Here is a 17061-nt window from a genome sequence, read left to right on the forward strand (position 1 = left end):
CCACTTCCGGCTTTTTTTCTTTTTGCTTATGTGGTGCTGGGGAATCGAGCCCAGGGCCTCAAGCATGCAAGGCAAGTGCTCTACCACTGAGCCACCTTCCCAGCCCCTGCCTCTGAGCTTTTTGTTCAGGGCTAGCCCTCTGCCACTTGAGCCATAGCTCTACTTTTGGCTTTTTGGCAGTTAATTAGAGATAAGAATCCTGGGAATACAGGTTTTGAGGTTTGAGCCACTGGCTAATATGTACTTTTTTTTAAAACATGTATAGCCATCTAAATATAATTTTTGTTTAAAATTATGAGAAATTATTCTGAAGGTCAGAATGTTAAAAAAAATAGTGATTTTTACTTAGTCACTGAAACTGATGGAATACAATCATGCAGATATTTATTTTCTAATGATTATATCACAGTAAAATGTATTTAGCAACCAACCTATACAAACGCAATGTAGTACTTGATTAATCATGAAGATACTACAAGGTTTTATGTTATCTTAGCATGACTGTGCTTTGGTACAATAATACAGCTATTGTTATCCTAAGCAGTCTAGATTTTAAGAATACATTTTCTTCTATTCATCCAATATCTAGGTCCAGCTCTTTTCTAGAGACATAGATAAATAAATCTTGTTTTTAGTTTTTGTTTGGTTTCTTTTTATCTACCAACCTTTTGCTTTATATATATTGTTTTTGCTTTATATATATTGTTTTAAATGTTTGGAATATCTTATATTTCCCTGAATATATTTTTTTTCATAATAGTGTCTACTACTAAACCATCAAATGAAATTTTGAAGGAAGCAGATACAGATGTACAAGTTTGTCCTAACTATTCTATACCTCAGAAAACAGATTCCTATTTTAATCCGAAAATGAAACTAAATCGGTAAGATCAATTCAAAATAGAGTTATGGGGAGTTTAAAATAGTGAAAACAAACCTTTTAAGTTCCTATTTACTAAAATATTAAGAGTGAAAATGATACAAAATGACAATCACCTACTGTAACATTTTCTCAAAATAATGGTTTCCTTTTAGGTACAAAGCCAGTTTCTTTGTTAGACAGCAAAATAGACTTACTTTATGTAATTAAACTTGAATAGGCTTGTACTTTTGTGGCTAAGTTTTATTAAAAAATAAATGAATGCTTGTTAATTAGAAAGCAGTCATAGCTTAATTTCATCAATTTTTAGGTCTTGTGTTATTAAATTAGGCATATATAATCAGATCACTTTTCAAAGGTCTATAAGTGAGGAAGCCATAGTAACCTAGAATTATTTCAGACTATTACTTCCTTTTAGGCAGCTAATTTTCTGTACATTGGCTGCTTTGGCTGAGGAACGAAAACCTTTGGAATGTCTAGATGCTTTTGGAGCTACTGGTAAGTAAAGAAGATTTTTTGAATCCCATTTTATTTGTCCAATATTTTAGCATATTTATATGGATATTGTATCTTTAAAAAATAACTTTTTTACCCCTCTATATAGTATTTTCACCATAAAAAACTTATTCCTAAAAAAATAACTTTTTTTTTTTGGTCAGTCGTAGAGCTTGAACTCTGGGCCTGGGCACTGTCCCTGAGCTCTTCAGCTCAAGGCAAGCGCTCTACCACTTGAGCCACAGTGCCACTTCTGGTTTTCTGGTGGTTTACTGGAGATAAGAGTCTTATGGACTGTCCTGCCCTGGCTGGCTTTGAATCGTGATCCTCAGATCTCAGCCTCCTGAGTAGCTAAGATTACAGGCATGAGCCACCGGCACCCAGCTAAAAAACTTTTTTTTGTACATGGCTTGAAATCTGGGCTAGATACTCTTTCTTGGCTTGTTTGTTCAACCAGCCCAGCTTGTTCCTGGCTAATTAGAGTCAGAACCTTGAAGACTTTTCTGCCTAAGCTTGTTTTGAACCCAGGTCTCCTGAACAGGTCCATTGTACATGGGGAGCCACTGGCACCTGCTAATAAAAATAAGACAAAATCTTGCTTTTTCCTCCCAAGTGTTAGGATTACAAGCATGTGCTACCATGCCCACCTCTGGTAAGGACTTTTTAAGAAATAATACCATTAATATACCTAAAATCATGCCTTAGCCCCAGCCTACCTACTTTAACTTTCCCATCATTTCTGGATTGACAAACTGGAACATCATAGCTTACTTCCCACTATGGAAATGGAGACTCAGAGACTTTTTCTTCCTAGGCTGGCCTTCCAAGTATCTTAGAATGGCAGGCACTGCACCAGCTATTATGAGTTCAGAAGGGTGTCTCATGAGCCTTTTACCCAAGCCTGTTCTCAAATCATGATCCCACTCTCAGCTTCCCAATTAACTAACATTACAGGTGGAAGCCACCTGCACCCAGCTTCAGAATATATTATTTTAAATTGTTTGATGATGTCTAAGTCCCTTCCTAATCCATATTCCCTTCTGTCCTTAGAGAGAGTGTGTGTGTTAACCTTTGACCTGTAATGTCTAACCATCTAAATTTCTATTGATTCTATTGCTGTGGCACATGTAACATGGTCTTCTGTTAATTGTATTTTTCATATTGGTAGTTTAATCAGATTCAATAAGGAATTATTTTATTTCAAGAATACTTATTGTAACTAAGAGCAACTGATAGGTCTTTTATGTTGTGCTGATCATTGCCTAGCTTTCAGTTTTGAAATTGAGACTATTTTTCCAAAGGACTTAAAAATAAAAGATAATAGAAATATAAAAGATGATAAAAAAAAAAGCCACTTGTACTACCCATCCAAGTCTTAAGATTATATTGCACACTGGGAAATCTTGAACCAAAGGGTGAGAGCATTTGTAAACTGCCCTTCCTAAGCTCTGTCCTGAGGAGAAAAACAGTGGTTAAAAGAGAGACTGTGGAGCCAAAAGTCCCAGCTCAATATGTCCTTCATCTTATTTTTTCTCAGTATTTTTTCTCACACTCTCTTTGCCCTTATTCTGGACTGGAGTTAGTTAGGATTCAGGTTTTGCACTTGCTAGGTACTCTCCGGCATGAGCCGTTCCATCGGTCTTTTCTGTGTTACTTGTTTTTTGAGATAAAGTCTTGCTTTATGCCTGAGCTAGTCTTGTCTATGATCCTCCTATCTGTGCTTCCCCCATAGCTGGCATAACAGATGTGCAAAACTTTTTGCCCAGGCTGGCCTCAAACTATGATCCACCAGTCTTCACCTCCCAAGTAGTTTGGATTACAGGCTTGAGCTACCATATCCAACTTCTAACCTTTACTTTTTAATGGGCCTTTGGAAATTTCTATCAGGTTTGTAGTAGCTATTTTGTATGTTTTTCATCCCTGAAGTGAGGATGTTCGGTCTTACAAGTTTATTGGGAAGAGATGAAAAAAATATATTTAATGTCTATGACATACAATAGATACACAGATTATTTCCATTCATGAGACATAATAGGGAGAAGATAGTGTTTCTAATACACAGGAGATCTTCTAATACGTATTGGCTGGGCTTATGTCAACATACCTAGTTAATGAATGTTCTTTATGACCAATCTAATGGCTGTGAAAAACATGTGCAAAAGTGCTTTTGGGGTTGAATTCTTCTCAATCATTTGCTTATATATGAAAAATGGTTTTTCATTCACAAGCAAGCTTTTGTGCACTATTTGAAATTTTTGGTCTGAGAAAGTTATTTGTGTATTTTGGTGCTTAGAGGTAAACTTCAGCAGTAGGACTTCAACTTCCCTTCCTCCTTTCCACCTTTATTCATATTGTATATTAGGCATATCTTCAGTTTTTTATAAAAAGTATTACACTGTAAGTAACAGAACAACAATAATCTATTCCATGAACTGAAACATACATATTTTATTTGAACAAGAAGCATCTAAAAATTATAAGAAATATTAGTAAAAACTCTTATTTGGGACATATTCTTATAGTAATTTTTGAGAAACTTTATAGTGAGGAAAAATAGCTTAATTAGAGCTACTTATGAAAATATTAAGATTTTAAAGGAATTTGTTATCTATATATTCTTTATGGTTTTTATTCGTCAATAATTAAAACTAAAAAACTTGTTTTCTTTCCTATATCTCTTAAGGGATAATGGGATTACAATGGGCAAAACATCTTGGCAATGCAGTCAAAGTTACAATTAATGACATGAATGAAAATTCTGTGACATTGATTCAGAAAAACTGCCATTTAAACAAGTTGAAAGTGGTAGTAGACAGTAAGGAGAAGGAAGGCGGAGATTGTCTTGGAGAAGAAGAACAAAATCTTGGTAATATTAAGGTGACCAAAATGGATGCGAATGTGCTGATGCATTTGAGATCTTTTGATTTCATGTAAGTGAAAAAGATCTGGTATGTCACTTGCTAAACTGTCCTGGAACTTTGAGTGGCGAAGTCAGTCAAGTGTAGTTAAAAATTAAGAAAATATGTTGTTGTTTTTTATTTTAATAGAGTTTTTAACATTGGCCTAACATATGCAATAAGGCAGTTTTCTAGCATTTCAAATAAAATGTAAGGGCATGAACTTTTTCTTAGTCTAATTTATCTTTACATGTTTGATGTCATAGGTCATCTTATATTAAAACAGAAGTCTGTATCTAAAATCAATTTGCAAAGGGTTTTATTGGGGGGGGGAGTGTTGTTTTGTTTCTATTTTTTGGTTTCTTGAGAAAAGGTTTTCATTATGAAGCCCCGGCTGGCATTGATCTAGAGTTCATTGCATGTTATAGACTGGCCTCTAGCTCTCTCAGTTCTTCTGTTTCTACCTCCCAAGTTGCCGGGATTTTGAGTGTGTCCACCACATGCTAGGTTGGAAAATGCTTTAGAATTTAAGGAATTTTACCATTAGAAATATGTATCATTATTTTGGTTACTAATACGAGTTTAAATCTGTCCATTTTCTTTCTAATTTTAGACACTTAGACCCTTTTGGAACATCAGTGAACTATCTAGATTCTGCATTCAGAAATATAAGAAACCTTGGCATAGTATCAGTGACTTCTACAGATATCAGTTCCTTATATGCCAAGGCACAGCATGTTGCCCGGCGACACTATGGATGTAACATTGTCCGAACTGAATATTACAAGGAACTAGCAGCCAGAATCGTGGTAGCTGCAGTGGCAAGGTACATTGTACCTAGTATGATTCAGTAAATGACTGAAAGTGATCCTACAAATGAGTTTTTATCTTATTTTTCAAAATATGCTTGGGATATAAATTCTATATTCCATTCTGGTAATTTGGTTTGTTTAAATGTGTTTTCAATCTTATGTTCTGTTAGAACTTTAACAGTTTATATCTGGTGGGGCACCAATGGCCCATGTTTGTAATCTTAGCTACTCAGTAGGCTAAGATCTAGGGATCCAATTTTGAAGCTAGCTCAGGCAAGAAAGTCCATGTCCAACTAACTACCAAAAAGCCAGAAGTGGAGCTGTGACTCAAGTGGTAGAAAGCACTAGCCTTGAGCAGAGTATCTCAGGGACAGTGTCCGGGCCCTGAGTTAAAGCCTTAGTACCAGCACACACAAAAAGTTTATATCTGAGGGCTGGGAAGGTGGCTCAGTGGTAGAGTGCTTGCTTTGCATGCATGAGGCCCTGGGTTCGATTCCTCAGCACCACATAAGCAAAAAAACTGGAAGTGGCACTGTGGCTCAAGTGGTAGAGCGCTAGCCTTGAGCTGAAGAGCTGAGGGACAGTGCCCAGGCCCAGACTTCAGGCCCCATGACCAGACCCCCCCCCCAAAAAAAAAGTTTGTATCTGAAATACTTAGTGTACTCTCCACCTTAACATGTTATTCAACAATTGAAGTTTTAAGACAGAAAAGCTGATTTCAGATCTATTTTAACAATATATGGAGCAAATAGTAACCTGAAAAGGAAAAAGAAATGTTGTGAGGTTAGAAATAATATGTTTTGTATCGAGTTTTTAGATAGATTGAATAAAAATTATGACTTATAAACTTTATTCTGCAAACTGATCTTAGAAAGTTCTCTTGTCAGAATTTCTAGGTAGTTGAAAAAAATGAAGACTATTTGAACACCTGTTACATGCAGATTGTTATTAAGCTAGCAAGATAGCTTAACAATACAATGTGATGACCAGCCAGCTCATTCACTAGTTCAAACACAAGTTCTATAGCATACAGATGGAAATTGCTACCTCCACTTAAGTTAGATTAGACTTCATCATCATCACCACTATTTATTATTGTTATTATCATATGACTTCATGTACTTTCAGTATCATTCCTGTTACTGAAAACTGATACACAGTTTATGCATGGCAAAGATATATGTGCATATTAAGAAATATAATATCTGTAGATTTAGAAGTGGTATATGTAGTAGGTCTTAATCCAAAAAGTTAGAAATTAATTGTAGAAATAACTGATTATTCATTTTGACTGAAAATTCAGCAGCTAGCATAACAACAACAGCATCTAGTCAGTACTCAATATATATTTGGAAGAAATTTTTGTAAGAAAAAATAGGAAGAAAGTTAATGATTACAGGACAAGAAGAGATGAAGCTGAAAACCTGCAAAGATAGCCCTGTTGCAAAGCTAGGATACAGGAAAGTGTCTAAAAACTGAAGACCTGACAAGGATCCTTTATTCCCTGTATTTGTTTGCATAAAAGTTACAGTAATGATCTTTTAAAAAGCTCTGCTATTAAAAATTTAATTTTCCATTATTACCCATCGTTTACCATCCAGAATTGTTGTCAGTATTATGCCAAAGGAAACTAAGTTCTCAAAATTTTTTTTTTAATTTTATAGAGCTGCAGCACGATGCAACAAAGGCATAGAAGTACTGTTTGCAGTAGCTTTGGAACATTTTGTGTTGGTTGTTGTGAGAGTATTGAGGGGGCCTACTTCAGCAGATGAGACAGCCAAGAAAATTCAATACCTGATCCACTGTCAGTGGTGTGAGGAGAGGATTTTTCAGAAGGATGGTAATATGGTAGAAGGTAACCTGAAGTTCTTCTTGACTAATTTATGTATAAGCCTCTAATGAATAAGCCTTTGTTACACCCCTAATTATACATATTGTCCTTTGATTTTAAAGATGACAGTGCTAACTTTGTTATTTACTATACTGGACTTACTTTGATCAACAGACAGCACATTCCTGTGAGTTTAAGTTATTACTCTGTAGTTTTTGCTTTCTGGACTTACTCTTTTTTGAAACATTAGAAATAACTTAGTTTCTACTGTCAACTAATCTTAGGAGCCTAAGTCAGATTACTTTAGGCTGTTACAAATCATTAACTTTATAGGAATAATTTTCATGTTTTTAACCAAATGTAAAGGCCACCAGTTATAAAATTAATTCAGTAAACACTTAGTGAATCTCTACTATATGCCAGGCTTGGGTATACAAAAAGAAATTGTGGTTCATGTCTTCTTAAAGCTGTTTCTAGGACATAGGAAAAATTCTGCTGTTTTCTATTAAGTTCTTGATATTTTTAGTATTACTTTTAATAGTTGAGAGGTTGGTAGCATGAAGGTTTGAACTCAGAGCCTAGTGCATGATAACAGGTACTCTACCATTTGAGTCATGCCAACATCCCTTTTTTGCTTTAGTAATTTTTCATATAAGGTATCTCATTTATGACCAGGCCACAGCTCCTAATTTATGCTTCCCATGTAGCTGGGTTGGCTTGCATACACCACCACACTCAATTTTTATTCACTGAAGATTGAGGTCTCTGGAATTTGTTTGCCTTGGCTGGCTTCAAACCCCAAATCTTTTGATATACATCTCCTATGTTGCTGTTGTTTTCTTTCCTTTTTTTTAATTTAAAGCAGTTTTGGAGTTTGAACTCAGCTCCTGATGCTTGCTAGGCAGTGGAGCCATACATCTCCCCCCAACCACTACCAACATCTTTTTTATTTATCTTACAGTGCTAGTCCCAGGGCCTAAACTCGGGGCCTCACAGCTTATTTGCTCACAGCTACACTACAACCAAACTTACAATCCAGCATTTTGCTAGAAATTGGAGATGGAGTCTTGAAGACTTTTCTGTTCTTTTCCTCTTCTCTGTCCTCCAACTCCAAACTGACATCAAGCCTTGATCTTCCAGATTCAAGACTCCTGAGTGGCTAGAATTACATACAGGCATGAGCTTTTTTTTTTTTTTTAATACAGAGGTTTTCTCTTTATCTTCACCTTTTCTCTAATGATTTGAGAACATTTTCTTCATCTTATACAGACTTCTACATAAATTTGAGTTTGTTTCTGGATTTTCGGTTCTAGTATCTATTAACACCTGTACAGTGTTAATTAAAGAGGCTTTGTAGCATTACTTACTATCTGTTGAAGCATTTTTTGCTCAGTTTTTTTTTTTCAGAGTGATATTAGAACTTGACTTTTGTTTTTGATTTTCTTTAAAAAGTAGGCAAGTGACTAGGAAGTGTGGCTCAGTTGATAGAGGCTCTGGGTTAAATCCTCAACGGTGCAAAAAATAAAAATTAAGGGAGCATAGGAATTGAGGGAGGAAGGGTGAGTAAATGAAGTCATTGTATTAATTGTGAAAAATGAACTATAAATTGTGAACAGGAACAGAAGGGGGAAAATGGGGAAAAGAAAAGGAAGGATGACATTGTCCAAGAAGCACTTTACTAGCTACCCAGGAGACTGAGATGTGAGGATTGCGATTCAAGCAATTCCCAGCAGGAAAGTATATAAAACTCTTTATCTCCAATTAACCACTAAAAAGCCAGAAGTAAAGCTGTAGCCCAAGTAGTAGAGCACTAGCCTTGAGCAAAAAAGCTAAGAGACAGTGCCAGGCCCTGAATTCAAGCCCCAGGACTGTCTGTAAAAAATAATAAAATTTTAAATTAAAAAAGTAAATAACCCAGCCAGGTACTGGGCTAATACCTGTAATCCTAGCTTCTCAAGAGGCTGAGTTCTGAAGATTATGGTTCAAAGCCAGCCCAAGTTAAGAAAGTCCTTGGGACTCTTTATCTCCAATTAAAACAACAAAAAGTGGGCTAGGAAGGTAGCTCAGTGGTGGAGTGCTTGCCTTGCATGCATGAGGCCCTGGGTTCAATGCCTCAGCATCACATAAGCAGAAAAAGCCAGAAGTGGCACTATGGCTTAAATGGTAGAGTGCTTGCCTTGAGCTGAAGAGCTGAGGGACAGCGCCCAGGCCCAGAGTTCAGGCCCCACAACCGACAAAAACAAAAACAACCACCAAAAAGCCAGAAACGGAATTTGGCTCAAGTGACAGAGCACTAACCTTGAGGTAAAAATCTCAGGGACAATGCGCAGGCCTTCCAGTCATATCTCCTGGACTGGCACAAAAAAGAAAAATAACCTAATTGGCATTTTATTTTCATTGTACATCAAAGGCAAAACACTGTAATTTCAAAGCTCCTCACAAAATACTTTTTTGTATTTGTTTTGTATTTGTTCAAGTTCTTTTAGTACTGTGGTAGAATGGGAGGGTGTTCTGTTTTATTTCTAAGCAGCTGCTCCACCACTTAACCCAAGCTTTGTCACATTCCTTAAAGTACCATCTTACAACTGTGTCCTATGCTGTTTACTATCATTAACAGAGTAATATTAGGTAGAAAGAAGTTAGGGCCCTGCCTGGGTCCTGAGCTCTGACTGACCTGATTAGACCATTCCAAGAAAGTCAGTGGTCAATTCAAAAATGGATTGGAGCTGGGGGATGTCTATGAAGAGAGTTTCTAATTTAAAATGATATTTTTAGAGCTGTTAGTGTAGTTCAGTGGCCTAACATATATGAATTTCTAGGTTTGACCCCAGCACCATTAGAAGATAAAAATTAAGAATAAAATAAAGGAAACCAGTGGTGGCTCACACCTGTAATACTGGCTACTCAGGAAGCTGAGGTCTGAGGATCATGGTTCGAAGCCAGCCTGGGCAGGAAAGGCCATGAGACTCTTGCCTTCAATAAACCACTCAAAAATCAGAAGTAGCACTGTAGCTCAAATTGGTAGAGTGCTAGCCTTGAGCCACTTCTGATTTTTGAGTGGGACAGTTTCCAGGCTAAGTTTAAGCCCCATGACTGACACCCTCTCCACCCCCACCCCCCCCCAAAAAAAGAGGAATAAAAGGACTAGTCTGGGCCTTCAGTGAATTACAAAGTCCTATAGTGTTATACCACCTCATACTGGTGTTTAAATGAAATAAGATTTTTCTAGTCTATACTTTGGAAGCTAAATATGAATCAAGATTAGGGAATAAAGTAACTTTTGACCTGATTACACAGAAGAGAAACATTTTGATAGTAACATTGGTTTAAGGTTATAAAACACTTGTTAGACCTCATTTTTACATTTGTATAGATAACGTATACTATATTTGTTTATTTTGGTGCCATTATTGGGGCTTAAACTCAGCCTTGTATTCTGCTCAGCTGTTTCATTTATGGCTGGAGCCATGTCTCCAGTTCCAGGTGTTTGCCAGTTACTAAAGGATAAGTGTTTCACAGATTTATCTGCCTAAGCTGGCTTACTTTGCACCTCCAGAATGGCTGGGATCATAAACATTAGCCACCACTGCCTGGTCAGTGTATGCATTGTATCAGTATACAATATAAATTACACCCCAGTTTGTTAATTTTAAAATATGGAAATCTTGTAATCATTAACAAAAGACTAATATTAAGACTAATATTTTATGCCTTCAGTAAGCCATTTGACTTGGCTAAGCTATGATTCTCTGTGATTGAAATTTTAATAGCCCTACCTTCAAAGCACAGTGATAAAGATTCAAAATACAGTTAGAATTTTTAGCACGGTACCTGGCACATAGTAGATCCTCAGTGTATACTAGCTACCAGTTACTACTATTTGCAGTAGTTATTTCTCCTTTAATTTATTTATTTATTTACAGAAAACCCATATAGACAGTTGCCCTGTAACTGTCATGGAACCATGCCTGGAAAGACAGCAATAGAACTTGGACCTCTGTGGTATGTACCTGAATGTAATAAGATTCAAAAATTGGTTTATTGTCAACTTATGATTATATGTGGTAACAGGTAAGTTTGTTTTTAGGTCTGAGTAAGCAGTTAGGACTCCTCTCAAAATTTCAGTGGAGCTATGATTCAAGTGGTAGAATGCTTGCCTTGAGCAAAAGTATCTTAGGGACAACACTCAGGCCCTGTGTTCAAGCCCTAGGATTGGCATCCCATTACCTATATCATCTGCCACCAGTTACCCTACTCTCAGATCTCAAAGCTAGAGATATTAAGAACAATAGGCCCATTTGTTAGGAAATGGAAAGATTCAGAAAAAATTATTTTAAGTGAAGTAAGCCAGACCCAAAGAAACAGGTCATATGGTTTCCCTTATTTGCAATAACTAGTATATGTCTGGGACAAGCAGAAAAGGTCAAAAGCTATGTTCATATGACCATATAAGATGATATTAAGTGAAATGAACCCCAAGATAGGGACACAAGTGGTTTGTTCTTTCTTGCTGTTCCTAATGTATTTATAATGTACCATGTGATTTTTTTGTTTCTTTGTATGTTCCTCCCCCACGGTATAACCCCTGTTTTCACTGTATTTGATATCGGTGCCCTGCATCTTGTATATACACTTCTTAACTTGGTCGGGGGGAGGGAAAAAACAAAATGCTTAAGTAGGGATACAGGTTGAGCCATTGTAACAATTAGATGTATAGGACACTATGTTGAAAAATGAACTTTATAATTTAGGCAGGAAGGTGGGGAGGAGGAATGAAGGAGAGTGTGATTGTAGCGGTGGGAGGGAAGGGATGGTAGGGGAAAAACAAAGGAGGAGTCAACAATGCTTGATAGGAAATGTGCTCATTACCTTGCTCATATAACTGTAACCCCTCTGGTACAGTATTTTTACAATAAAAAACATATTTAAAAAGAAAAAAGAATAATAGGTTGCTGGATCCAGAAGGAAGATCTTCTAGCCTAGCTCCTCTTTTTTTTTTCTGATCATGGGGCTTAAATTCTGGGCCTGGGCGTTGTCCCTCAGCTCTTCCTAATTTTACAGACAGAAATTGTGGCATAATTTTCTTTTTTTGGTGGGGTGGGGGGGTCCAGTCGTGGACCTGAACTCTGGGCATGGGCGCTGTCCCTCAGCTCTTCAGCTCCAGGTTAACGCTCTACCACTTGAGCCACAGCTGTGGCATAATTTTCTTAAATGCTTACTAAAACTCCCTTTTCCCTTCCCCCCGCACCTCCTTCCCCCCTTCCCCGTAATGAGTTGTTAGCACAATTAGGGTAGAATCTGGGTTTTCTCAGTCCTAGGACTGATTACTCATTCATAGGGATTGTTCTGCCTTTACCCTCATTCATGATATCATCCCTTTACCCCATCACATATTCAGGTTATAGTTCCCTTTGGAAATCTTTTTAGAGCTCTACTCCAAGTAAGCTCTAAATTCTTTTTTTAGTGTATCTTATATTCATCATTGGACACTTTGAAATTCTAGTTACTAACCTTAATCTTAGTTACTATTCATTGAGGATGTATTTCGTGCTAGGTTTCATACATGTACCATCTTATTTAAATCCCATATGTTTGTGAGAAGCTTTAATTTCAAGGTAAGGAATACAAGACTCAATCACTAGTAACTTCTCAATGTTACACAGCTAGTAAGTAGTGAAAGAAGGATTAGAATCCAGGTTTGTTTGATTTGGGATTTCATATTTTGTCAGTTATAGTTGAGATTCTCAAATAGGAAGCATAGTTAACTTTGAATTTTATATTTGTGTATATCCTCCACATGCCTACCAATATAGCATAATACTGTGTGACTTGCTAAGGCTCAATAATTCTTACCTATTTTATAATGTAAATGAATTTCCTTAGCTAGTTTTATTACGATCTTAGAAAACTGGAATGATAAAAGAAGTAGGGAAGAACAGCAAAAATAATACAAATCATAACTTCATTTTCAGTGTTTTAGTTGTAACAAAATTATGAAGACTTATTTTTTGAAGAACAAACATTTTCCAAAGACAGTTCTATGTACTGTTTTCCAGGTCAAGTTCCCTTTTCAACACGGGATTCCTCAAAAGAATGCTATTTGAATCTCTTCATCATGGTGTGGATGATATTCAGACCCTCATAAAAACATTAATCTTTGAATCAGAGTGTACTCTTCAAAGTCAGTTTTCAACTCAGACACCTTCAAATGTCAAGAAGCAAGGTTACTATACACTCGCTCATTAGTTTACAGATTCGTTCTGAAAAATATTCTTTTTAATCTTTGGTATTGTAATCAAAAGCAATACAGTGTGTGCCTTTAACTACCCTGTCTCATTGTTTTCTACAACTTTTTATTTTGTAAACTTTAGTAGACTGAAGGAACGAAGAGTTTGTGACTTTATTACTATGTCTATTTTCTAGAAAAAAGAAGCTTTAGGTAATTATACAAGTGGTACAGCCAAGATTTTGGGGTAATGCCCATTGAAATTCAGAAGATAGTTTTATATATTTATCACTCAGATAAACTTTTTTTATAGGATTTCGTAGGCTTATATGGCTATTGATATAAGAATAAGCCTATTGAACGTCCTAATGCTATTGTACATAAGAAGAAGTTGTTGCTATTATAGGTTAAACTACATAATTTGTACAGCCTGTTTTAGACACAAAAGCTCATATACATATATATATATATATATATATATATATACACACACACACACACACACACACAAAAAGATAGTGTGGATGGAATTTTTATTGCAACTCTAACTTGCCATATCATCTTTAAATATTGCTTTCCCATTCTTCTTTCAGAAGAAAATGATGTATTTATCAAAACCACAGATACCACAATGGAACATCTACAAGGTATGTGGGTGTGTAATTATGTATTACTAAGCCAGGCGCTGGTGGCTCATGCCTGTAATCCTAGCTACTCAGAAGGCTGAGATCTGAGGATCATGGTTCAAAGCCAGCCCTGGCAGGAAAGTCCATAAAACTCTTATCTCCAATAAACCACCAGAAAACTGGAAGTGGCACTGTAGCTCAAGTGGTAGAGCGCTCGCCTTGAGCTGAAGAGCTGAGGGACAGCGCCCAAGCCCAGAGTTCAAGCCCCACAACCGACAAAAACAAAAAATGTCTATTACTAAGTATTAGAGCAAAAGGTGGAAGTAGCGCTGTGGCTCACGTAGTAGAGGGCTAGCCTTGAGCTGAAGAGCAAGCTGAGGGACAGTGCCCCATGACCAAAAAAAAAAAAGACAAAAAGGCTTACATATAGCAAAAAGTAGAAAAAAAAAGATGGCCTCAGTAAGTCTCTTCTCAAATGCTGACAACAGAACAATAATAAAATTTTGTATCATCATTCACATTGTTCACATTTCTAATTGAGTAATCCAGAATACTTCAGAACAAGGTAAACTAGAGTATTATATAACAAAAGTTGTAGCATTAAGAATAAATATTGATCAGGCCTTGGTGGTTCACACCTGTAATCCTAGCTGCTTGTAAGGCTAAGATCTGAGGATCTTTGTTCAAAACCAGCTCTTATCTCTAGTCAACCACCAAAAAGCTGGAAGTGGAGTTGTGGCTCAAATGGTAGAGTGCTAGCCTTGAGCAAAAAAGCTCAGGGACATGCACAGGACCAGCATAGGGGGGAAAAAAAAGGTGTTTTAATTTCTTTCAAAGTTTAACTTTTCTGTTGGAAGATTGATTGACAGAGGCATTGTGAGTTAATCTGTATAGAAAGTAGACTTAAATGCAGTAGAACTCTAGAAAGGTCCCTCCATTTCTTGGCCTAAATCTTTTTTAGAATAAGCAAACCATAAATATGCTTTTAAAAAATTTAAAATCTCTTGAGTTTTTGGTACATTTAAGGAAATAGACTGATTTCTAACATTTGTAGGTTTAATCTAAGACTGGTTTGTCAATACAACATACAGAGGGAAAAAAATCAATGTCCTGCTTACGATTATTGCTATTAGGGTATTATGTTGGGTTTTTGTCTCACTTTCCTAGAAATTTGTTCTAAATCTGTGTATTTATCCTTTCACTGTGTGCTTGTTAATTTCATGTGGAGATAAAGTCACATTTTATTTACCTAGTTTAATAGATTTCTGAATTGTCTTTTATCATAAAAAGTAATAATTTATATTATATAATAATGTATATTTATCTTTTCACATCATTTACCATAATTATGCATCAGATTTGCCTTCTGAATACTTCTAAGAAAACGTAGATATGACCTTTCCTGTATATAATCAGTTGGTAGCCAGCCATTGTGGCACATGCTTGCATTCCTAGCAGCTCAAGAGGCTGAGGCTGGAGGATCACTGGAGTCCACAGGCAACTGTAATATTAATAATAATGACATTGAACATTCAAGCAAAATCTCATCATAGTATTGGATATTTCATTAGTGTCTCTATGTGTGTGACTTTGGGAAGGGCACATTGCCAGAATCTAACTTAAGTCAGCATTGAGCTCATATATTGTACCTTTATCAGTATTTTTGTAAGCCCTCGAGACTTCTTTTGTGTTTTTATGTTCATCAAATTCTTGTTATTCAGTGCTAAGCAGCTGTAGTACAAGTAAAAAAATGAAGGGCATGACAGAATAGTGTTCAGCTCTGAATAGTGTTATTGACAGCAATGAATTAAAATTACACAAGTGGGGCTGGGAAGGTGGCTCAGTGGTAGAGTGCTTGGCTTGCATGCATGAGGTCCTGGGTTCGATTCCTCAGCATCACATAAGCAAAAAGAAAAAAGACGGAAGTGGTGCTGTGGCTCAAGTGGTAGAATGCTAGCCTTGAGCTGAAGAGCTGAGGGACGGCGCCCAGGCCCAGAGTTCAGGCCCCACGACCGGACCCCCCCCAAAAAAAAAATAAAATTACAAGTGAATAGAAGGACCTCATTGAAAGAATTAAGATTGAATAAGTAGATTTAAATGATTGTGTCAACAAGTTTGCAGGTGGTTAATAGTTACCAAAAGTTTGGGGGTTGGTTTTTGTGTGTGTGGTTCTGAGGTTTGAAACTCAGGGAGTTCACACTTGCTAGGTTGGTGCTTTACCATTTGAGCCATGCCTCCTGTTGGCTTATAATTTTTAAGAGAATGTTAACTATGTATGTATGTATGTTTCAGGAAAGAGAAAAAGCCATGAAGTGATAACAAATTTAGCCAAGAAGCAAAAGTCTGATGTCAGTACTGAACATCCTCCTTTTTATTATAATATCCACAGACACAGCATTAAAGGGATGAACATGCCAAAGTAAGACACCAATGAATAGCAAAGTATATGTCATGTTTTAATAAAATTGTGACTTAAATATTTAAGAACCTAATTTTTCATCCTTTACATTTTGCAGGTTGAAGAAGTTTTTGTGCTATCTTTCTCAAGCAGGCTTTCGTGTAAGCCGAACTCACTTTGACCCAATGGGTGTTCGTACAGATGCACCTCTGTTGCAATTTAAATCTATTCTTCTACAGTACAGCACCCCCACTTACACTGGAGGACAATCAGAAGGCTATGTCCAATCATCACCCGAAAATTCAGTGGCTGACAGGGTTGAATAACAGGTTGAATAATATGTGGCTGCAGAAGACAGTCATCATAGAGAAGCGATTATTCTCAGGTGTCTGTACAGATGGCCCAATAGTTCTATGCCACCTTGTATTTCCTTTTCTATTCAATTCAGTTGTGTAAAAATAAAGGGGGAAAAAAAGGTACTGATGTTTTCATTCGGAAAACTAGCCTTAAGCTAACTGGTTTGAGAGCGTTGTTTTGTAAGTTTTTCTTATTTAAAACAAGTTTTAATGAGAATTATTTCATAATGTGAACTTTCTGATTGGGACACCCTATGTTTAATAAATTTAGAACAATTTCATATAGTATTTAGAAACGTAAGTACATTGTGGAAGTGCTTCTTTTTTTATTCTAGGCCTCAGGCATACTAGGCAGCAATCTACCACTTAAGGTACTCCTTCAAGCTAGTCCTCTTTCCTCACAATAGCTGGGGCGATGGGCATGCACCATTGTGCCCTGCTGTACTATTCTTAATCACATAGCTTCTTAAACGTTTTCATGATATTTTTCTATGTGTAGTATACAAAATGAAGTTAAATCCTTTTACATATTGAAATTAC

At 36.5% G+C, this 17061-nt stretch overlaps 1 protein-coding gene across 2 annotated transcripts in view; it reads left to right on the top strand.

Moving 5' to 3' along the window:
- The window catches only part of LOC105989658 (TRMT1-like protein), a 40465-nt gene extending 23643 nt beyond the window's left edge, over window positions 1-16822 (top strand). Inside the window, exons 3-12 of one of the 2 annotated variants that reach the window (XM_013021804.1) lie at window positions 761-884; window positions 1299-1378; window positions 4059-4305; window positions 4886-5098; window positions 6749-6939; window positions 10839-10917; window positions 12972-13138; window positions 13735-13788; window positions 16060-16186; window positions 16284-16822. In XM_013021804.1, the coding sequence (XP_012877258.1) occupies window positions 761-884; window positions 1299-1378; window positions 4059-4305; window positions 4886-5098; window positions 6749-6939; window positions 10839-10917; window positions 12972-13138; window positions 13735-13788; window positions 16060-16186; window positions 16284-16491 (1490 nt within the window). In that variant the 3' untranslated portion in view covers window positions 16492-16822. The remainder of the gene's footprint in view (window positions 1-760; window positions 885-1298; window positions 1379-4058; window positions 4306-4885; window positions 5099-6748; window positions 6940-10838; window positions 10918-12971; window positions 13139-13734; window positions 13789-16059; window positions 16187-16283) is intronic. The other variant, XM_013021806.1, reaches the window with a different exon arrangement.
- Window positions 16823-17061: the final 239 nt, after the last annotated feature.

This window comes from Dipodomys ordii, unplaced genomic scaffold (genome assembly GCF_000151885.1).
Source record: "Dipodomys ordii isolate 6190 unplaced genomic scaffold, Dord_2.0 Scaffold57, whole genome shotgun sequence".
NCBI lineage: Eukaryota > Metazoa > Chordata > Mammalia > Rodentia > Heteromyidae > Dipodomys > Dipodomys ordii.